Here is a 25,075-nt window from a genome sequence, read left to right as displayed (position 1 = left end):
CATTTCTAAGGATCTCACATTGGATCTGAACTGTCCTGCCCCCTGGTCTCCTCTGCCCCCTGGCTAAACGCAGGTTTCTTCCTATGACCACACACACACACACACACACACACACCTGGTTTTACAGGACTATCATATTTCATGAAATTCTACACTATGAGGACCCCAGAAATCATCTACTGCAACCAATCCAGTTTTAAGATGAAACACCAAATCCCCAACATTTCTTGAGCTTTTTCTATGCATCTGGGACAGGCCACATGCTTTGCTCACATTCCCTGCTCACTCTGCATGCAACCTAATAAGGTCCTTTTGGCAAATGAGGAAAAGGAGAAGACTAGCTAGCTGAAGACTGCAGAGCTGTCATGTCACATTAGGGCATTTCCATCTTCTGAGGCGACCTCTGGGAGAAATGGTCCAGAACTAGCTCAGGGGACCTGTTGCTTTTTCAGCAGGGATCTCTGCACTGTGCTTATCCTTGCCTCCGGAGCAGCCTGCACACCCATTGTTCTGTCAGTACTGAGTGGCCATTGGAGGCTTGAGATGTGTCTCCAGCCACACCTGACTCACATCCACACCTAATACCCTGTAGGCATGCAGCCTCGGAAGAGTTACTTAAAATGTGACGCAGGATTTCCCATTTCTAAATTGAGGGTAGTAACATTCATGTCAAGGGTGACTTTCAGGATTTGGTCAAACAATGAGCAGAAACCAGTTAGTGTGGTGCTCAGGTCCAATCAAGGATTGCTGTTATACCACTGGTGCCCTCCTTGCTCCAATAGTCCTCAGTGATTCTCAGCAGCCTAACCATTGATGTTCCCTCCTGCCTTGTGGTCAGACCTGTCCCAGCCCTCTGGCCCCTCCCTCTCTCCTCCCAGCCTCTTTCTTACTAGTAACTGCAGGTGCCTCTGGGAAACAGAGGTACAGGTCTTCACTGCCTTCTGCAACACACCCAGGCAGTCTCTTCCCAGCAGGTGCAGCCAGGAGGTCACCCAGGGTTTCTTTCCATCAGATGGGAGACAGAACCATGCTGGGTCCCCTTGCCATTCTGTGTGCTCTCCTGTTTCCCGGTAAGTCCTGACTTGTTCCCCGTTGCAGAGGACAGGGGGTACCCTGAGGTTCCTGGCCATCACTATCTCACAGCTGTTTCCCTCTCTCCTGGCAGGCGGTGGAGCAGGGCTCAAGCTGAGTCAGACTGCTTTATTGGTGGCGCGCGTGGGCAGTTCACGTACTCTGGATTGCAAAGTGGACACCTGGGTCAGTTACATCCACTGGTACCGCCAACAGGAGGGTACGGCACCGAAGAGGCTCCTCCACCTAGACATGTCCAGGTCCCTTGTGCAACGGGATTTTGTCCTGAATGCGAACAAAGTCAATGCCGAAAAGGGCAAGGATAGCTACAGCTGCACTCTGTCACTGCTGAAAGTGGAGAAAAATGATGAGGGCGTGTACTACTGCGCTGCCTGGGAGCACCACAGTCCTGTGCTAAGACCAGGTCCTGAGCAAAAAGGTCTCTGTCTTCCAGGGCACTGAAGACCTGGCACATTCCATTGATTCTGGGTCTCTGGGGTTGTCCTGGGGTCAGCTCTCAGCACCCTGACTCTCACTAATGCCCCCTTCCCTCTCCATTAGTGCACTGCACAGAACCCTGGATGCTAAGGAGCCCCTGGCGAGCAGGTGGGCTCAAACCCAGGGAGCTGTCCCTTCTGGAGGGACTGCTCTGAAGGTCGTCCAGTGCAGTGTTTCTGAAGCATTTGGAGCAGAATCTGTGCTGCTCAATGCAGTGGCCACTAGCCAGTAACCACATGTGACCCCTGAGCACATGAAACATAGCTAGTTCAACCTGAGATGGGCTGCTTGTGTAACATACAAGCCATGTTCTGGAGAGTATAAAAAAAATAACATGGAATACCTTCTTAATAATTTTTATATTAATTACATGTTGAAGTAAAGAAGTTGTCCTTGAGATGAATGCTACTACCCTCAATTTAGAAATGGGGAAATCCTGTTTTGATATCTCACAGTAAATAAAATAATCCTGAATTTTATTTGTTTCTTTAACTTTTTTAAATGCAATGTTAGAAAATGAGTCTCATATTGTGACTTATCTTTATTTCTACTGAATGGAGTTGTGACAGGCTGGCGATTGACAATTCTGGCCATTTCCAAAGAAGAATGTGGGAATAAAATATTGTGCAAATCATTTCAGAGAGTGATTTACCATAAAACAATTGAAAACTGAAATAGGAAGTTGACTCTTGACTCCAGTTTTCAAACTCCTGTCCTGCCCACTGCCTATTACTTTGCAGTAAAGACTCCGTGAGCAAAGCACAGCAAACAGTTGGTAGGACTAACTTCTCAACACCCTCATGCACTGGCATACCTGGTGCTCAACTGATGTGGGGGGAACATGATCCTCAGGCAGGTTGATGCAACAGCCCTGAATGAGACCTGGGGCCCTCACTTCCAATTCTCCTTTTATGCTACTCCATATGGGATTTAGGGGCTGTATTCCTTGGACTTCTTTTTTGTCATCTGTACAGGGAGGTAGTTTAAGTAGCACAGTAATGGGTTGATCCTCTGTAATAAAGTAAAATTATACCAATAAGATATCACTATGTTTACTAAATTCTTATAAATTTGTCAACTTCTTGAAGGGAAAAAAAGAAAAGTAAAACTATATTACTGATCCTCCAGTCCCAAACAGGAAAACAACTGCTACCATATGTGGGGGAAATAAAAAGCTCTCTTAGGAAGTCAAAGCTGAAATAAATGCCTTTTCAATTGAAGATTCACAGTTTATGTACAACTTAATAGCACTGGTAAAAATGATTGCTGAAAGGAAAGCCCAAAACATTTGTAGATAATTAGTCTCTCAGATTCATTAACTCCTCCTATGTCTCCCGGAAGTTTTGCACTAGGAGATTTATATTTAACACATGCCTCATTGTGAAAAACGCTGACACCCCTTTCCTCTAATGAAGCCTGGGTCAAGATGAAGACCTCCACCATGTGCAGGAGGTGGAGGAGGGGGAGAGACAGAAACTTACTTTTGCTCTGTTTGGGGGATAGTCCTTCATTTGTCTTCCCATATCCTAATACCACTGAACCCTTTCCTCTCAGTGCCTGCCTCCATAGGGGAGTGACTATGAGACCTGAGTATTAGAGTTTTGTTAGAAAGAAATTAGCTACATATGAAGACACTGTCAGAGAAGTCATCCCAGGTCAATGTAAATCTCAGTTTTCAACATGGGTCCATAGTGTCTTTGAGTTACAACCTAAAAAGAGAGTGGCCCTGTGTGTGGAGCAAACCACCCCATGTGGAGCAAAAAGCCAGTCATATTTGGAGTCATTTCCTCTAGCTGCCATTGTCCTGTGGATAACTTAAGCTTCACCAAGGACACTTGGGCCACACACAGTAAAGCCAAACCATCCAGAGACCAACAAAACCTCCTATCTTAAGTAAATGGTTGCTAATTAAATGGTTGTTTAAATGGCTGATTCTAGCAACACTGAAAACATCTTATTAAAATGTACCCAACCAAGTACGGTGTTGACTCCATTGATGTCTGCTGAACTGAGACTGACATTTTGACTATTAGAGAGGGGCTCACATTACCTCATGGGTGGGGATTTTGCATAGATGGATGCTTGAAATATCCTGATGATTTGGGCTCAACTCATTTATTTCTTTTTTTTAAAAAAGATTTTATTTATTTATTTGTCAGAGAGAGGGAGAGCGAGAAAGCGAACACAGGCAGGCAGAGGTAGAAGGACAAGCAGGCTCCCCGCTGAGCAAGGAGCCCGATGCGGGACTCGATCCCAGCACACTGGGACCATGACCTGAGCTGAAGGCAGCTGCTTAACCAACTGAGCCACCCAGGCGCCCCTCATTTGTTTCATTTTTGAGGTGGGTGAGACACAATGATTTTGAATAATAGAAGCAGCATTAAATTATGAAATTAATGCTGAATAATGTCTAAGAACATCTCATAAAATCATAGTTTCTCTTCTTTTTAGATTATTTATCTATTTAGTTAATATTTGACAGAAATCACAAGGAGGCAGAGAGGCAGGCAGAGAGGAAGGGAAGCAGGCTCCCTGCTGAGCTGTGTGTCTCCTGCTGTGGGAGCATCATTTATCCCCTAGGCAAATTAACAGTATGGATGCTGAGGGGCACAAAAGATGGATACTTCGAAATTTCCCGTTTCCTCCTCAGGATTAATGTTCCACCCCCACCCCACCCCCATTGATCTGTGCCCCAAGATGAATAACCTTTGTGGAAACAGTCATGGGAATCTTTGTTCTGTTTTCAAATGCAAAGTTGGCCAATGGAAACTGAAGCTCAAAAAACAATCCCCAGGTCACCTGACAAAAGCATTTCTTCTTGGACACTAGATTTACAAGCCAGTGGGCCCTGGGAAAAAGAAACAAATCCCTCCAGTGGGTTAAGTGGTATCAAAGGAAATGACTTCTCCCACATGCACCTTTTATTCCTGAGCATGAACCTCTGGGTATGGCAAGAGTTGGCACTATATGTTGGTCCCTGTGACAATGCAGGCCCCTTCAGGGAGGCCTCACTTTCAGACCTCACTGTCTTCCACTTCCCAGTCTCTTGCTGATGCTCCGAGTGGCTGCTTCCAAATAGCAACCAGAGGATAAGGAAAACCATAAAACCATCTGTGCAGTCCCTGAAGGTCCACCTTGTAATTCCCAGGGTAAGGTATGGAGGGGACCACTGTCCACGTGGATGAGCAAAAGAATAATAATCAAGTACTAGTCAAATAACTGGGTTATATTTGTCCCCAAATAAGTAAAACAAATTGCAGAGTTGGGAGATTTTATCTAGTTCTTTCATTTCACCTTCCACAAAGCCACCAAGGTCCCATCTTTAACAGAGCAGGATATGCCCTGTTCCCTCAGTAAGAAAACAGGAAATGGACAAGTACTAAGAAATTATCGCTAAACATTGTGCTTTTCTAGTTGACCAGCTTAATAGAGAGGAACGTATAGATTATTTTTAATGCTTTTGTTGTTCAGTTAAATGAGGGATCCTGAGGTATTTGTGGAGTTATTATGTAAGTCATCACCACCTAAGTAGCAAAAAATAAAGAGATCTCTATCTCTGTGTCAATAAATGATTACAGGGCTTTATGGACCAGTATTATGATGAATTCAATTCAGTGTTCTTGATGTTCTTTAATACAATAAACAAGTGTACACTAGTGAACCAATCCTAACTCTTACAAAAAGAAAGTCGAGAAATGCCTGCCACTTTCATCATGTCAACAAAAATCCAGCTTCTCACATTGGTTATAATTGATGTATCTTTTCTGTCCTTCCTTCATCTACATTTCTGTCATGTATGAATTAAAATTTAAATCTTTAATCACAAACTGATCATTGCTATCTACTGTGAGTTCTTCCCCCTTTTTTTTTTTTAACTTTTATATTGAAGTTACCAATCAGTTACCAAAAATCTAGTTTTATTCTGGTAGTGATAGAATCAGTATTTATAATCCATAGGTCAATAGATTTCTTTGATTCTTTCCTTTGTTCATTCAAAGAAAAAGAGTCAAGCTCTTTATGAAACTTAAGAAACATAATGTTCCAGATAAGATGTTAATAATAGCTATTTTTTTTTATGAAGACTCCTTATGTACTAGGTAGGCATTGTATTAAGCAGTTTATACACATTTAGCTGTGTAATGCCTCAGTATCAGAGGAAAGAGAAAAGGGACTCTGATGGATATCAATGTACCCCCCATAGATGTCACTAACCCTGTCCTAAATGTCTGGTTTGACATAATTTCCCATTGACTTGCATTCCTAGTTATAGACTATTTTGTGAATTGGTATGATTATCTCAGAGAGAAGTAAGCTGTTCAGAGATTTTCAGTAGTTGTGAAAAGCTCATTCTGAAGGTGTTGGCAATGAACAAAATGGAATTCTATCCATTTAGTTGCCAGATAATATGCTTGATGTTCAGTCTCTGGAGGAAATCTCATGATCACCATGAGAATCCTACAAATGTTCATATTTCATGGCAGAAAGAATTGATGCTTCAACAAGAACAGAAGCTGCAGTGTGGTAACTCTACATCCCATGGCGTGGTGTGAATGCCATGTGGAGATGGGTTCAGGGCTGGTTATCTGTGAAGCTTTCTGACTCTAAAAAAATAAACTAATTTACAAAAAAGTATTGTCAAAGAACCAATGAAAATACTTTTGTTTGAATCTAGGAACTAAATTTTACAATTTAAAGCCTTGAGAAAAACTGACCATCATGAGCAATACAGTAAAACAGAAACAACAAAAGTCAGTGTTTGATAGACCCCATGGGTCCCGGACTGTGGAGTCAGAGGAAATCAGCTGGAGCATCTCCAGTTGTCTTCTGTGGAGAAGATGCTCCCTCCCAGTAACTGCTTTGAGATTAAGAGATGAGAAATCCAAGAACTAAACATTCAGCCTAGAGGAGGACTCAGAATTAACATCAGTACTTCTTTTAAATTTCACATCTGTCTCTACTCCTTACCATGAAATAATTGGGACAATTAATTTAGAAAAGTCTTCCTTCACTCCCGTTTGCAATATTTCAATCTATGCTAGACATACCTGTTTCTGCGTATCTGTCAGTGTCTGTCTCCATATCTGTCTATATCTCCATATCTGTGTCTATATCTCTGTCTCACTCTCTCTCTTTCCAATTAGTAGCCAATATGATACAACCGGAAATATCTATATCTATATCCACAGTAGAAAAAAGGATAATTACTCAATGCTGTACCTACCAAAAAAAAGTGATATATTGGTACCAAAAAAAAAAAAAAAAAAGAATCAGCCTTTGGGTATCTGATGTATCAGATGTATTTGGTCACTTACAACACATGCTTAGAGGTCATATGATGAGAACAAGAAATAGGCAGCACTGAGACATCCTGTCCCCTCTACTGAAATTCCTTTTTACACTTCAGAGAACACAGTAGATGAAGCCACGTGCAAATGTATAAAGTAATCCAGGAGCCCGATAGTCAGCCCCAGGAACCTCTGTTCAGTTCTGGACTCTCATCATTTCCACAGGACAACCTAGCACCAGTCTCTGCCTAGCCTCAGCCCCCACCCTGTACTCCCTGACAGGTACCCCAGTCCTAGAATCAAGGGGAAAAGAAACAGTCACCAGCTGTGCCTTCAGGATGCCAGGCTTCCTGCTAAAACTTCCCATTAACCTGATTGCCTACTGTGGAGAGCTTCTGCCTTAGACTCAGGACATATCCGTTCTTTTCCTGAGATTTCCAGGGGATATCTATGGTTCAGGGCATGAGAAGGGGCTTGAAATGGAGAGAGGGCACAGGACTGAGGTCATAGACATGACAATGAGATCCAGGTGTGGTGCCAAATGAAGGAAGATGAAGACCAGTGCTTCTGGAATACAAGTGCTCCCAAATAGGACCTTTTTCTCTGTGTCTGTGACCTTCCCAGGGTCGGTGCAAGCCTTGTCTCTAGTACAGCCTCCATACACACTTGCTGAATCAATCTGTGAATCAGTGAATCCCAGGAAGAATTTGTGAGGAAACACATTGAGAGTATTTCCTGTAATGAATCCTAAGCACGCATTTTGGTACATTGAGAGAAATATAGAGACCCCTCTGAAAATACATACATACTTATGTACATATACATGCATATTTTTATTACATAGTGGTATATGATATATTATATATTAAAAGTACATATGGAAGAAATAAAACATCCTTATTTTAAAAGATTTTATTTATTTATTTATTTGACAGACAGAGATCACAAGTATGCAGAGAGGCAGGCAGAGAGAGAGGAGGAAGCAGGCTCCCTGCTGAGCAGACACACAGACACACAGACACACACACACACACACACACACACCCAGTGCACAGCTTGATCCCAGGACTCTGGGATCATGACCTGAGCCAAAGACAGAGGCCTTAACCCACTGAGTCACCCAGGTGCCCAGAAATAAAATATCTTATTTAAGATTGTGGGTTCTAGATATAGATCCTCTGGTACAAATTATTGCTCTGCCACTTACTCATGTCAGACCTTTGATAAAATTACTGGTGTGACCAAAGCCTCCATTTTTCATATGAAAAATGGAACCAAAAATAAAATCACCCACTTAGTAGGCTTTGTGAAGATTAAATGAGATAATGGAGCCAATGTGTTCACCTATTATGTATAAAATGCCTTCAATATTGAAAGCTATTAAAGTTATGAAAAATAAAGAAAATAAAAACTCTATTTTTGAAAGTATTTAAAAAGATAAATAAAAGATAACTTCTACCTTCATTTACTTCCATGTTTGAAATAATTCAATTTGAGAAACACATTTTTCCATGAATGATTCTGAAATGACCATTTATCTTCCTTCTTAGCTCCTAGCATCTGAAACCCTCGTCTATGTCCAGGAAATACCACACCTTATGAATCTGAGTGAAAGAAAGAGTTTGTTCATAGTATAGAAAGGAAAAAGTCAGATACTGTTTCTCAGCCTTCCTTAAGCTATAGTCAGGTAGAAAGTGTGGGCTCCCCCAATTAGACATATTCACACAATTACTAGCTCTTAATACAACACATGCACTGAGACACAAATATGCACAAACACACAGGACAGAAAGCAATGCAAATGCACTTAAACACTCATCCATGCACACACACAGATAGATACACACAGCCATAAAGACAAATACAGACACAGGGACTATAAGGAAATGCTTAGCAGCCATGGTGGACCAGGGGACCTCTCTCCAGAGTGACCGTGGGTGCCTTCCTTCTGTCTCCTAGTCCTTTTCATTCCCAGGATGAAACTTCCTACATAGAAAGAGTCAGACTTCTTAGTTGTAGGCCATTAACCTTCTGGTCTACCGTCATCCTCCTCCACAACATTCAACTACCCAGTATGGATCACTAGAGAAATGGTCTTTATTGGAAAGGAAGGAAAATAGAACAGCTGCCTCAGGAGGAAAACTCAGCCATCCTGGCTTCTTCCTCTCTTTTCTCCAGAGGCAGAACTCAAGCCAGAGTTCACATCAATTCCACATGGTATGTGACAGAGTCACACACAAGTTTTAGGCAGAACTGTTTCAAGTTTTAAGACATGCATACATTTAGAGAAAACCATATGGAAATCATAAAAGGCAAGCTAAAAAGCTTTGCTGAAGAAAAGATGGAGGAAAACAGGAATATGGAAAAATAAATGCATAAACATAAAGTACTAATAATATGAGACTGATTTTCAAGGATAGTACTTCAAAGGGGTCACCAAAGATTTTTCACATGAAAATTTGGTGTACATAATAATGGTCGACAGTATGAGGATATTGAATTTGTGGAATGATTGTAGTAGAAAACATATGTAATTATTATCAAAAGTTTACTGTATTTCAGAAACCGGACTAGCAGTTATTACGCTGAAAGGCTCTTAGTTATTTAATGTACACTAAGTTCTGTGATAGGATTGCTATCACATCTATTTTCAGATGAGGATTTTTGAGGCAGAAAGAGTTTAAGAAATTTGCAGAGATTCAGGCAACTCCTAAGTGACATGAAGAAATGCTTCAGTGACGTGGTGAGTTGCTCAGAATATGACGTGAACTGAAAGAAGAAGACTGCAAAACCCTGTGTATATTGCACCTGTGACTCATCAAGGAATTTGTAGCCCACAAAACAAGATTTATGTCCATGCATCTTCAAAGAAGAAATCGAGAAGTCCTGAGACCATAATGGAGATAGTTTTTGCTCCTGGTGAGATGCTCAAGGGAATTTTTTAATCTTCATCTTAGTCATTTTTTCTATATCATCAAGGATGATATTTAAACACATGTCCTACGTAGCAGCTTAGTGAATTTCCTTGATTCAATTGTTACTCCTCTGACCCTCGCTGTCCTGTTCCATGGAATGAAAACTTACAAGCATCCATATCATGTAATTATTATGAGGATGGACAATGTTAAAGACATCTAGAATGAAACTTCAAGAATAAAAAATACTCCCTAAGTATTAGCTCACTTTTTAGAGAGGTGGGGAGACACAGAGGGAGAGAGAATCTTAAGCAAGCTCCACACTCAGCACAAGCCCACTGTGTAGCTCAATCTTAAGACTGTGAGATCTGAGTCAAAATCAAGAGTCAGACACTTACCAACTCAGCCAGCCAGGTGCCCTAAATATTTCCTCTTCTGAAAGTTAGTATTTATTAAACATGCAATATTTTAAAATATTATATTGAGAAAGTATTTTCATTAAATAGCTCCTCGCAAATAGAAACAATTCTCATTTCCACAGAAATCAAGATTCTTTCATAGTCCCTTCACATTTATGTCAACAGTTCTCCAGATACCACCAGTCTTATTTTGAGATGAGCACAGCAGCAAGAAGCCTATAAAACACAGTGCCCTCATTCGCTACTAGTCTGCAGCCAGCACTAAAGGGCCAGCAGTCGACCTCATCAACCACTTTTTTCATCCTCCCCATTTCAGGCCATGGCCTCCTGACACTAAGGCAGGAGGCATCCAGCCACCAGGCACCCACTATCCTGCCTGCTTCTGTAGGACACAGCCTGGCAGATGGGGTATCATATGCCAAGAAGAAAGTATTCACTTTCTTCTTCTTCTGGGCTCCTGAGTCATACTCCTGGACCATTTCCATCTGGATGAGAAGGCAAAGAAATTCTGTAATGTTTCTTATAATTATTAGAAGTTTGGGGAGCCTGGGTGGTTTAGATGGTTAAGTGTCATCCTTCGTCTCAGGTCATGATCCCAGGGTCCTAGAATTGAGCCCTATAGTTGGGTTCCCTAATCATCAGGGAAAATGCTTCTCACTGTCGCCCTTCTCGTACTCTCTCTGTCTGTGTCTCTCCCTCAAATAAATAAATAAAATATTTCAACAGGAAGTTCATTGGAAATGCTCTTCTTTTATTTACAGTTCCATCAAAGAGGGAACATTTCCACATACACATTTCACAAAGGTAAAGAAAAAAAATTAAGTAAAGAAAAATATTGACATATATTGCAAGAAATCCAGAATGATTTTTGAAAAGGTAGTCATTCACTGGTAGGGGCAAAACACAATCAGGCTTTGGAGGACCGGATTTTTGAAATGTTAATAAAATCCCAACTCAAATTCATGTAGGTGGATAGAGAAAAGTTGAGGTGAAGTGATTCTCAAATTTTTACTTCAATCGCTGCCATAAATTTCATAGAAAAAGAGGATGTTTTCATTTACTACTGTACCAATGATACTCACCACCCTAGAACTGTGAAGACAACCAACAGAATATCTTCTTGGGTCTGTAGCATCCACATCCTTCCCTACAGCAGCAACCACAATCAGCCCACCACTAGCTCCCCAGCCTCAGTCTCCCCTGGTCTGAAACACTTTTGGTGCTTTCCAGGAAGCCATCTTGTATTATACTTGCACATATTTCCAGTTGACCTCAGGATCTCTGCTTTCAAAGTGTTCTTGGAATGAAAGTCTTCTGTGGGGGCTGACTGCACTCAGGCTGTACCATTGTCCATCATCTCAGCATCCAGAGACTCAATACGTGGGTAAAGTTCACACTAGGACTGGGAATCACTGTGTGCCATTATTATTGCATGTAAAAAAAAAAAAATCATTCTGTAATTTAATTATTATTGGTCCATTTTAAAACTAAAAAATTTAGACCTTAATGAATTTAGGCTTAATGTTGAGCCAAAGGTATTAATTTCATGCCTTCTGAACTGGAATTCACCAAAAGGTTTAAGGACTGCAATTCCTTACATGAACACTAGAGGTCCAGTGGATTGGAATTGGAACCTGTTCCTTTTGCTGGGAGGTGTGGGGAGATTGGTGCCACCATGAGGTCATCACAACAGAGCTCAGAATTCACTGAGGTTGTTAGAGTGGCCACCATATTGGGCTACTGTTAATTCTCCCTGTGAAAGAGGAGAGAGAACCTGCCAAGAGCAGAAAAACCTACCTGCATGTGTGTGGAGGAAGGGTGTAGGGGGATTGGGTATAGGTGAGTGTGTCCGAGTTCTCTCTCCATGTTCTCACATTTCAGCGCATGTTACTCGTGGCACACAGATCACGGAAATGTTCTGATGCAGTATTAGCAAGAACGTCTGACTCCTGAGGTCACTGAAGTACTAAGGGGTGAGTGACTCGTCCAGGTCACACAGCTGGTACAGGGTGAGGTGGCAGAGAGAGGCAGTGAACCAGATCAATTGGTGTCTCTTGATTATGGCACTAAACCCCTTCTTCACTGCAGGACAATACAAGGAACCCTACATTGTCCCCAACAGCAGAGGCAGATTAATATTGAACATTGAGTGACACAAATCTTTCCAATGTGTTACAACACAAATGCAGAGATTAGCTGTCTTCAGAGAATAAATAAAATGCCAATAAACCATCAATTGACTTTTCTATATAAAATGCTTAACCTCATGCTTCTGAGCAAGGTTCTGCACTATGAGATTGCAGGGGAATGGTTGAGTGGGTGTGAGAATAATCCTGCCACACCCCAAAAAGATCCATTTACCAGGAATTTCTTTCCAGATTGGGAGCCCACTTACATGGGGACACAGGATGCCCCAGACCCGCTCACATCTGGGACAGATCAGGAACAACCCACAGAAATATCTAAGCCACCACTTCTTCTGAGAAACTTGAAGCAGCCCCACCCTTCAGCCTCTGACCTGAGGAGTTCTGTAACAGGAACCTCACTTCTTACGATATTACAGGGGAGCCAACCCAGCCAACTAGAGGCCACAGCTGAAAGCATTCATTTTCTTGTCTCCCAGGCCTATGAATTGTCCCCCAGGAACTTCAGTCTACAGAAGAAACTCAGGAAAATATTTATTGTTGCTTTTTTTCCATATAATTTTTTCTTGGGAATTTATCTTTGCTGGCAGTTGGCTTTGGGCAGGTAAAGTTTGAGCAACACACAATATCAATCTCCAGAGCAAGAGATGAGTATGCCCGTATATCTTGCAAGGTTACCACTGAGGACATTAACAAAGAAGTCATCTATTGGTACTGACTGAAGCAAGATCAGGGAGAGGATATCTCACATTTGTCTCAACACATCTTACCTAGGGTCACTTAAGCGGGAAGAACAACAAACTTCCACTTCAACCTTGAAAATGAATTTCCTAAGGAAACAAGATGAGGCCATGTACTTCTTTGGCAGCTGGATTAGGACCCACAGCATCAGAGTTGCCAAGAGAAGCTGCACAAGAACCATCTTCAGGTCTGACCCACCCACATCCTTCTCAATATGGGCAACCACAGAGGCTGCACAGCTGGGTGCCCAGCCTGAGTCTCTCTCTCTGTTGTATTTCCTGAGGTTGGCAGGAAAACATCTTAGATTCTGTTCACATGGTGAGCCCATATGAGGTTGACAATTATTGTACAAATGTAAGCAGTTTGCAGGACAATATGAGGAAATCCCACTAAATTATCCCCCTAAATTAGGCTGTTAGGGAACCTGGAAAATACATAGTGAAATGTACGAAGGAAAACGCATTTGTCTGGTAATGCACAGTAGAGAGAGATTTCTAGTACCTAAATGATTCAAAATGAAGACAGTAAAGGCATATAGAGACTACATAAGTATTTATTATTACTTTCCAATTTTATTCATGGGCATTACAGTTTTTGGAGGTAGAACGACATTTGTAACATAAAAATTCCATGCTTTTATTACCATCCTATGGCCATATTGAAGGAATCCATGATTATTATATCCCTATGTAAATGGCAGTTGTCTTAGTTATAGAAGACACCAAGGGATAAATCCCGTGCCACAAAGATAGAAGCAACACCTCACTCCACATTCAGGGTCAATACTAGGACAGAAGGAGCACTATGCCATTGGAACATGTCCTGAGTACATCAGGCACCTCCAACATGGTGGAAACACCTATAAGAATTTTTCTCCAGGATTCTGCAAGGAAAATAAATATCCTGAATACAGATCAGATGATTAAGAAGGATAATATATGCTCCTTTTATTTTTCAAGAAAAGATGGTGAAGGTCTTTCACAAATTACTATCACCATCAATATAGTGATACACACAAGCAATGTGTGAAATTACAAAGCCTCCTCCCCCATGTCCTTAGAGTCACTTTCAAATGCAGAGGAAAGTTCTTTACTTCAGAAAAACTTGATACTTGTGGTTATTGGATATCTGACCACATAGTTACCATGCACAGTTTATCTCTGGTTTCCTTAGATCATGACAACATCTTCATTCTCTGTTTCTCCTTCTTAGAATCAGGTGTTGCTATCAAAGGCAGAGATGTTATGGATGCAAAATGTATTCCTAACCCAGCAGTGTCAGAACATTCTCATGGGCAAACTGAGAATCTTTGTGTCCCATACACTTCCCATCATGATTCTTGACTGGGGTGGGTTCCAGGAGAATGAATCTGAGGGCCTACGTCTCACAAGGCCTCTCCTGTCTCCTACAACTGCTACAGAAAAAAGGTCAGAAGACCCCCTGAATGAAATATGGAGTCAGAGAACAATGAACTCTTTCAAAAAAGAAGTGAAAGAAAAGAGGGATTAAGCTTCTCAGAGTATCTGTTTTGAATATTTTACAAAGATTATTTTATTTATTCCTCAGAAGAGCAGTACATTAATGTATTGAATTGCCCACATGGGGTGATGGAGCCACTGTGACTTTTCAGCACAGGACATCCATGAAACGCTACAATGATGAATAGGAGTGAAAGGGATGAAGTTCTAGAACCTAGGTGAGGTTCGGTGGGCTGAGATCCAGAGCCGATGACCAAGAAAGTATCTTGAGACATCTTTGGTGCAGAATGGTGGTTTATTAAAGCACGGGGACAGGACCCATGGGCAGGAAGAGCTGCTGCCTTGGGTTGAGAGGGATGGCAGGTTATATACCTTGCAGTTGGGGGAAGGTGAGGGGAAGCTATGGAGGTTTCAACAGAGTTTTCATATGTTAGGGAGGGCCTACAAGGTGGGGCAGGGGGGAGCCTTGACCTTATGGACTGATCAATGTCCTCTTTAGGTCAGGCATTAACATCCAGATAGTTGGAGATTCTTGGTGGGGTGTTATGATCCTGCTATCATTTACATTGCCTTCTACCTCAGCCTCCTCCGGTTTCGTTTATGATGGGGAGGGAGACATTAGGGCTTGAGGAACTGAGAGTTATTTGCCTCTGAAAATTTGTGCTATTGATAAGGTAACCTCCCTGTTTAGATCTCTAGGACATCTGTAGAGCAAGGGAGATTCCTGTCCTGCAGGATTGTGATCTCTACAAGTTAACTATTTATCATTTTATGGCAGTCAGGGGTGCCTGAGGAATGTCACACATATTATGGAGGGTAGCAGGTGGAGAGGGGGGTGTAAGGCACCAGCTTTTGCTCTGTCCTCAGCCAGCATCAAAAGGACAGCCTTATTTACGTGTCATTGAAGCGACAAGATACTATGTAGACACTGAAAACCTGTTTTCAGAAGAATTATGCATGAAATTTAAAAATTCAGTGAGGGTCAGAGCAAGTTTCCTCAGATTTGGGTATTTCTTAAGTGTGAATGTTAAGCTCCAAGAGGCCCAGAACATGTCGCCCCAGGAGAGGACTTGATCAAGATGGAGGGCAAAGGTAGAGTCAGTATTTTCAGCACTAATGTTGTCAATATTTTTGTTCGTTTGTGAATTTATTAATGACATTATTTATATAAAAATGTAAAATATAATTGTATATATAACACTTAAAATTGTTATATATTTATATTTTCCCATCTAATATCATTACAACTCTATAAGTCCCTGAAAAAAAAAAAAAAGAAAAAAGAAAGGAAAAGAAAAGAAAAACTAAAAATTTACAATTAACCATAATAACAATAGTATTTACCATAGAAGAGGGGGTCTGCAAAGGCTCCCCTGCCAGGCAAGCCCAAGTTTTGTAAACCTTTATTGAAACAAAGCCTTGACCCTGCAGTTAGGAATTGTCTACAGCTGCTTTGCACTACAAAGGCAGAGTTGAGGAGTTGCAACAGAGACCCAGAAAGCATGAAATGTTGACCATTTGGCCCTCTATTGAACATGTTTATCAATCGTTGCCCTAGAATAATATACTGTGACTGACATTTATTTTTATTTTGTTTCCCCATTTCTCATTGTTTCCTCAATGACCATTTGTGATATATCCATCCTGCCTATACTTACTCTAGATAAATTGCTTAAATATCATTGATTTATTTTCCTCACTTGAAAATTGAAAATATAATCATATTTAACTTTAGGGGGGTAACTTAAATTATACACACAAACTTCTTCCAAGTGCTTGGAGCATATCTAATGCTCTCTATATTCAGGTTTTACACTGCTTAGGTGGATTATTATGGCATATTTGAACATAATTTAACAAAATATGAAACAAAACCTCTAACTTACTCTTTTCTTATTTAATTTTTAGTAAAACAAATAGAACACCTGCTGAAATTTATGGAATGCTTCCATGCCTATTTATTTCCTGTCTATGACTGCTTTTGTGTTACAATGGTAGATGTGAGGACTCAAAACAGAGACATTAGGCCAAAAAACTAGATAAAATCTTGTTATCAGATCCTGCAGAGAACATTTGATGACCCTTCCTGTGCAACAAAGTGTGATTAAATGAGTTTGTAACTATAACTAAAATTCAAGATGAAATAAGAGAAAATATTGAGAAAGTTTACTCCATGAAGGACCCCTGGGCAGGAAGAGCTGCTGCCCAGGTTGTGAGAGAAGGCAGGTTTAGTACCTTGTGGTTGGGGGAAGGTGAGGGTAAGGGAGGTTTCAAGGGAGCTTTCATATGCTAAAGAGGGCCTACAAGGTGCCAGAAGACCATTGTTGTCTTTTATTTAGCAAGCCATTAACATCAAGATAGTTGGGAGATTCCTGTCTTGCAGTTTTGTGATCTCTGCAAAGTTAACTATTTGTTTCTCACTGATGGCAGTCAGGGGTGCCTGCGGAATGTCACACAGTTTACTGAGGGGAGCAGGTGGAGAGGGGGTGCAAGGTGCCAGCTTTTGCTTTGTCTTCAGCCAATTTCCTCCTCCCTCATCAAGAGTACTAAGAGAAATGTCACAACTCAGTAAGGAAATAAACCCAATTTAACAATGGAAAAGACAAATAATAGTCGAATTTAGGCTAAAATCACCTGAAAGTTACTTCTCTGAATTTTATTTTAAATTATTATTTATCTTTAAGAAAATTTTTTTGAGGAAAATTTTTTTTTTAATTTCAAAATATAAGACACTCTACAAAATGATAGGTCAATGTTCTTCAAGAAAAATAATCAATACCATTAACAAAACAAGCAAAATGCAAGGAGAATAAAAAAGAGAGAGAGAGGCAGAGGCAGGTAATGCTGGACTTAACCACCGGACACTGGGATCATGACCTGAGCAGAAGGATTAACTGACTGAAACACCCAGGTGCCCAGGCTTTTTAGACTTTTAATGATAGAAAAATAGAAAAACAATAAATCAAAATATATGGCACAGGAGCCACCTGAGTTCAGAGATGTAGAGAGATGAAATGGGCACTGCTATAATTTTACAATAATATTCAAAAAAGTAGGAATGAAACAATAATTTTTTTGAGTTGTTCAGGGAATTGAGGTTGCAGGGTATATGAATTTTAGAAATAATGGAGACAGACAGGCACTTGCAGGAAGAAACAGGAGGTGAGCCTTTGCTCACCTTGGACAGATGTTGTCAAACACATTCACCTGATCAGATGATTCAAGTAGAATTTGTTAATGCAATAATAAAAGCTCCATAGGCTGGAGGAAGAGTGTGAACCTTAGGAATGTATAATGGGTATTTTTGTGTCTTCTCCAGAACCGCACGAAATTCTTACATGGAAGATCAGGGACAATCCAGAGAATGCTTCCCTTCGTGCTGCAAGAGGGGAACAAGAGCTGGTCCATCCAGACCTAATCTACCCACCATAGACAAAAGTGACTTCATTGCAGAGGAAGGCTCTGGTGGAATCCCATGGCAGTTGAAGGAAGGCAAAGGAGGCCATCACTGAAACTTTGCCCAGAAGATCTCCTTTCTGTCCAAAAGTAACACGTTTTCATCTGCTCAAGGATGGGCATCAACCACAGCTTGAAGTTGGTAGGAACTTCTTGCAGATGGGGGAGGGAGACAAGGATTGAAAATGTTCCACCTCTGGAAAAGAGGCAGGAATACGTGTGAAGGCCATGTCTTTAAGACCCAGTTCACCGTATCTGCTTAAAATTGGGACTTAGTAAAAATATCAGAGAATGTCACTTCCCTGACCATTCACCACCACATTAGCAAACCTTGGGCAAAAGGCACAGTGGGACACACACAGCTCAGAGAGCTTCGAGAAACAGACTCTTTCTGGGGAGCAGAACAAGGAGAGGACTCAAAGATGGGTAAAGAGACAAAGACAGAATACAACTAGAGGACTTCTAGGTGTCTGGACTCTGATAAGAACAAATTCAAACCGTTATAACATAACAACAAAATACAAATCCAGCCTACTCCTGACTACTTAAGCCTGAGTGACCCAAAGTCACTTTATTTTTATCCTTACTTCTGTGGGGACTAGGTTGGCTTTTGGACATGTGAATTTTTTTCTGTTTCTCCATCTACAAGAAGTTTCCCAGGAAGGAGCCATCCCAGTGTGTACAATGTTATACAATGAATGAATGAATGAATGAATGAATGATGGAAATTACAAAGCCTTTCGAGTGCCAGAGAACTTGTTTGAATTCTTGCTCAGCCACTTAACTGCCACAATCCAGGGATGTTACTCAGTCTTTCTCATGGGGTTGTCAGGGACTGAAGAACGTGACAGACAGGACAGGTCTAGCACAGGGTCAACACATCACAGGGTCCTTTCCCATTACAACTGAACTGCTTCACTGACCCAGCTCAGCTAACACAGAAACTCAGGGACTCTTTAAATGTCACAACTTACATTGACCTCCAAACAACAGTAAAGTTTGCTTTCTTTTGGAAAGCCAAGAATTGTGAACAGGAAGAGAGTCCAGAGTAGTAAAGCAAAGGATTTTTTTTCCTCCACAATTTTTCTTATTCACAGCAGTGTTGTCATATCATAACACCTAAGTAGTAACTATAATAATTGTTCAAATTCTTCAAAATTTGTGAATTTTCTTCAAACTACTGATCTATAAAATGTATAAAGTTGTGTATAAAGTTCATTTTATAAAGTATATAAAATGCATAAAGTCCTGCATAACATTGTGGGATTATTATGTCATTGTTATTATATACAGTAATAGGTATTTTCTTCTGTTTTTCTGATAGCCTTATACTTCTCCATACTCTTACCAAATATGGTGAGAAATCCATAAGTCAGAGAGAAAAAGAGTTCAAGGATAGGTGGGTTTGAAGTAAAATCTAAAGGAAAATATGAAAGTGTTGTCCCCAAAAGGAAGATAACATTGAGTTATTGTAACAGGGGTGTTTTGGTGCAGTCATCTGGGATCTGTGAGTTTTCTATGCCAGGAACATAGTAAAAGGCCACTGAGACATATCTTACCGTGAAGGTCTTTTATTGGTTTTAAAACATTCATTGGTTTCATTGGCCTCTGAAGGACAAGTTTGCTACCACCTCCCCAGTCCTGATGTATGCCCATCCTGGAGAAAATTCTGACTACTCCAGGGCAACGCCAACCCCATAAATGGACATGTGTCTCCAGCTTGATTTGTAGGTTGACTACACTCCTGTCTCTTTGGTTCACTGTTTTCATGTCCACTGTCAATTTATGAAATTGCTTCTGATTTCTCTCCTTTGCTTTTCCAATGAAGATCGCAAAATGAGAATTTCTCAGGATCAAGTCCCCTTTGCCAGAACAGCAGACAGAAGAATGCACATATGATGCAGGTCCTTGGAGAGCCCATTCAGCAGTGGTACCAACAAAAAGGAGAACTGCTGAAATTAATCCTGGATAACTCTTCCAGGATTATAAATGACACAAGCCCATTTCCAGCTTGGGTTCAGATAAGAGTCTTTTCCTTGATAACCCTTAAGGTCATTAAGTCTCAGGAAGTCCCCCTACCCCACCCCCCCAGCTATTATGCATGCTGGGATCTTGCAATGTCACAGAGTCAGAAGGGATCTGTAAGGAAACCTTCTCCGTTACTAACCCTCAACTCCTTTCTCACTTGAGCAGCCACAGCAGAACCTTTCTGGCTCTTACTCACAGCTTCATAAGCTGTTGGAACAGGAAGGGCCTTTTGCACATACGCAGCTTAATGCTCACACAGCAGATGGGATGTGGGAAACTAGGAAGGGCAAATGCCTTGTTCAAAGCTATTTATCCACAAAAGCAAGGTCGCAGGTATATTTCCAAAGATCGCAGAATGGCTTCCAAGAGGCTTCTTCTTTCAATATAAGAGAGGGTTTGTTTTCTAATTTCAGATTTAATAAAGAATCTGTTTTTTTGTGGGAGATAGAATTCTACAATTTTTTTTCCTTTTATTCCAGGAAATTATTATCATCAAAGAAAGTATTTTCTCATTTTGCTTTCCCTGGTGAGCATTTGTGTTCCTGAATGGTAAAAGTGGCTTACTAAAAACTGGAGACCATCGTCCACATTTCTCAAGTATATTTCTGTTGACATGTTAGTTTTTCCAGTTAGTGAAGCCTGTCCCCCTCAGAAATATAACCCTTAACTGCTGACACACTAGGCCGGTGTTTGTGGGAACAGAAGAGGTTTCCGTTGAGGCATCTCTGAGCAGTTTCACACACTAGAACACCTGGAAATCAAAACCTCTTAATTCTCTGAACACTGTTTCTGGTAATTTAGAAAAGTCATTGGTTGACTCTTGGTCCTGATCTTTATTTTCTTTTTCTTTCTTTCTTTCTTCCTTTCTTATTTCACTTTCTTTCTCTTTCCCTCCTTCCCTCTCTTTCTCTCTTCCTTCCTTCCTTTCTCTCACTCTTTCTTTCTTTCTCTCCTTTCCTCCCTCCCTCCTTTCTCTTCCTTTTTATTTGCTTTCTTCATTTCTATTTTCTATGAGCATTTTCCATGACTGTTGCCTCCATCAAAGCAGATATTTAGATTAACTAGTCTGAGAAAAACTTATAAAATATCATATGCCATGAAGCCTATATTCAAGAACTTTTAATGACCTCAAAAGACCAAACAGTCAGTACAAGGTTTCTACCAGGGGCCCTTGACATGAACCTCAGGGGAAGGCTTACATTTCTGTAGAAGCTCTAACCAGTGTGGTAGCCATTAACCAGGCTGGATCAAGATATTTGTAGAAGGAACTAAGCTTACAAAAACTTCTCCTGGTAAGTAACTTTGTTATTTTTAGGTACTATGTATAAAAAACTGATAGGTGCTTCTTAGAAAAAACATGTAGAATCAACTTAACACTTAGAGAGTAATTTTGCAGCTAAAAAATGTTTCCACAAAACGTCCCGATATATGGAAATAAAACTACTTTGTGAATGGTTTATTTACTTTCTTGCTTAAAAGCATATTGAAATTCTACTTGTAGAAAATACACTCACAAAACTATAGATGTAGGCTTGAAATTAAAATGATTCTGAGACCATGCCTGTGACATATTTGTGTAAGTTATTTGTTCAAGATGTTTTTTATGTAGGTGGCCTTTTAAGTGAGACACTCTGATGAAATACCTATAGTCTTAACAGTGCTCCTTTCTTAATGAATAGTGTTCCTTTCTCTAATAATCTGCAAAGCCTAGATGATTGGTTTTGATCTCATCTTAAAGAGCAGAGCAAAAAATTTAACTCTTCCAGTGTATAATTATAGAACATCAATAAATCAACATAATGTTATTACTCTAGTTTCTTAGTGGGTAGGCTGAATTTAGTCAAAATCTGTGCTCTCATGGCTTTTGTAATATTGCCTAGACATGGTCTAGTTTAATGGAATTTGTGAGCTCAGAAAACCATTTCATCTCCAGAGCCCATGGAAAGAAGCTGTCAGCATGGTTTTACATCCTTGTTTGTTCATTTATTGAAGACAGTTTCTATGCTTGACACTAGAGGTTAAAGGGTGCCCAAGCCCGGTCACAATACTCAAAAAGCTTGTAGCTAGTGGATAAGTATACTAGAATGCTACTTGATGGAGCCCCATGTATTTTGGCCTGTGATTGCCAGACACATAAAATGTCAGATTCAGGAACTCCTTTGCTTTCTTAATGTATATAATAAATACTTATTGTTTATAAAATCTACATTTTTTAGTGGAAAATTTGATAACGGCGCCCCAAACCATGCAATTAAAGAAAATAATACTATTAACTAATATTTAGTGAGAGTCAGACACCATACTGCCTTGTTTCTGTGGCTTGTCTCAATCCTTAAGAGAATTATACAGGGGATCTTCTTATTCCAATTTCACTGATGGGAAACTGAGGCTTAGAGACTCAGTTATTTTCCTACATTCACATGACTAGTTACTATGGCAAAGTTTGGGACCCAATAGATACTTGTTTGTTCCTTACTGCATGGTCTAACCATTATACGCTATGAGAAACGTTAAGCCATAAATGTATTCTGAATATATAGTCTTTTGTAGTCTGACCTTTTAAATAGACTATGCAGTTGAATGTGTAATAGTGATAGCTCAAATTTTGTGTGACTCCTCATGCAGAAAACAATGCTTCTGTTTCTAATCATGGCACTAAAATTGCTTCTCTTCCTCCCAAGACATCAAGTAAGTCATGTTGAATATGCATTTATTAAATTCTCACAATGTGACGCTTAGGGTATTTTTTATAAAGGGACAAGTCCTTTTGACACTATTCCTTTCAATCTTTCTGCATGCACATCATATCTGCTTGGACTATGGAAGCTGGCAGAAGAACAGGAGCAGTTGTACTATATGTAGGACTCAGCTGCAGAACTCAGACTGCCTTTGTACTCCTGCTGGGAAAGCAGCAAAAAGACCAAACCAATATAAGATCTTCTGATGAGCAGCTCACGGTTTTAAATCAATATCTTTGAACTTGTTAGGGCAATCTGAAGTTCAAAGAACAGTTTTTCAGCAGTAAATGGGTTAATATTTCTCACTCTTTAATAACTCATCTGTTCTTGTATCAGTGAAGGCTAAATTCTGGAAAGAATTTAATTTATAATCAGGCCAGATAACCACTCCTCAGTGTGTAGAGAAAAAAAAATATATATATATATATAAAATATTCATATATTAATTTAATTTAATTTAAAATTAAATTAATATATATTCATATATTAAATATTTAAATATTAACTTAAAATTTCTTTAATTTTTAAATATTTATTTCTTAATATTATTTCTATCTTTATTCTTGTTAAAATCACAGAAATAGTAACTATAAATTACACTCTAGGAAAAGAACTGATATGATACATGAAAACATTTTAAGAAAAAATATTTTGAAGTTTCAGGAACATGGTGACTAAAGGTAAAATCAGACTCTCCAATGTGTGTGATTCAGATGGGAAAGACAGACCCATGCTGTCCAGGCAGAAGAGGGGTCAGGTTATCCATTCTTGACTAAGTTTATATGTAATGTGAGTTTGCTTGAGATTCATCTTTATTTAATGTTAGCAGTGTTTACTTATATATATATATATTTATAGAAATATTGAAAGAATACAGGGACATTTCAAAGGAGGCACACAGGAAGTTTTCTGTAAAAGCTTTTCAGGCAGTGTACCTGGGGTGGCTCGTGGTACAAAAAAGTGTTTGGTCCTGGCACATTGCTCAGGGTTACAGGTAAGATATTTTTAAATTCTTTCCTATAAGGTATAGAGAGGACATAGGTGATGTGGGTGGGAGGTAGGGAGCAGCAGGCTAGGTGTTGGTGCTAACTCTGAGTTCTAGGACTGGTCCGAATTTGGTCATAAGTAGCAGTGGGTTACTAGGAGAGGTTGTTGACTCTGTCCCAGTCCTGGGGGTAGATGTGCCTGATCTAGCTTGGAGGACATTAACAAGGAGCTAACTAGCTAGAGCATATGGAGTTCCTAAGGGGTAGAGTCATTAATCCCTTAGGGATTTCTGTGTTGAGAGATTTGTAAAGAATTTTGTATATCTTATTTATTAGATTCGAAAAATAACCAAAGGAAAGGAATGAACAAAAATTGATTAACTTGCATTTCTGTCTGAAGGCAATTCATATCAGGTATTGACATATTTAACTGCATAAACATATCCAAGAATGTCATAAGCTAGGTTTGGTTTTTCCAAATTCAGCCTAGTAAATTTTTTCATCCTTCATTAGACTTAGAGATAAAATTTTGCCTGGATAAGGGAGAATCTCTCACACGGATGTGTCTACCCTACAGGATCTAGTTGATTAAGTGTTTCCAAAGAATTTTCATAGGGCTAGTGAAACTTTGGAAAAATGAAAAGAATGATATATTCTGGCATTTTTGTGTTGTCAGCATAGGTGCATGTGAATTCATAAATTGAAAAGCAACATTCTAGTCCTGTTTTTTTCCCAATTGACTACAATATAAACTTTACAATCTAATTAAATAATGGTGACACAGAGGTAATTCAGAAGGTCCTAAAAGCTCTTTTTTGGGGACATTGTGGTGCAGAGAAAAATGTGGACTGTGAGTCAGGATCTATCACTATCTATATAATCATTCTTCAGCAAATAAATTTAGATTTATTGATTATCAGTTTCTTAAAGTTATAAAGTTTTAAAAATATATGCCCATTAGGGAAAAATTGGAAAAGAGAAAAAAAAATAAAATGTTAAAGATTTATAATGACAGATATTCTGTTAACATTTGCTATTTCCATCCATTCTGTCAATGTAGCCACCATCTCAAGTAGATGTTGTGGAACTAAATGAAATTAAATATGAAAATATCTATTGCATAAGTTGGGACATGATTCGTCATTACAAAAGTCAGTCCTACAAATTCCAGGTATCACCCAGTGGAGTTCTTCTTAAATCAGGAGTATAGAAAAATGTATTAATTTTGATCAAGTCCACAGGACACTTTGGAACAATTGGACAGTATTTGCAGAATACTTTCAATTTCTAAGACTCATTGTTGCATGTTTCTAAAA

At 39.8% G+C, this 25,075-nt stretch overlaps 1 gene segment (V, D, J or C); it reads left to right on the top strand.

Annotated features, from left to right (window-relative positions):
- Window positions 1–1,027: 1,027 nt before the first annotated feature.
- LOC132016057 (T cell receptor gamma constant 2-like) overlaps window positions 1,028–25,075 on the top strand; it is a 45,172-nt gene continuing 21,124 nt past the window's right edge. Inside the window, 3 exon segments of the C gene segment in view lie at window positions 1,028–1,070; window positions 1,166–1,482; window positions 23,704–23,767. Coding sequence covers window positions 1,028–1,070; window positions 1,166–1,482; window positions 23,704–23,767 — 424 coding nt within the window.

Source organism: Mustela nigripes, chromosome 4 (assembly GCF_022355385.1).
Source record: "Mustela nigripes isolate SB6536 chromosome 4, MUSNIG.SB6536, whole genome shotgun sequence".
NCBI lineage: Eukaryota > Metazoa > Chordata > Mammalia > Carnivora > Mustelidae > Mustela > Mustela nigripes.
This window is presented reverse-complemented; position numbering and strand designations above follow the sequence as displayed.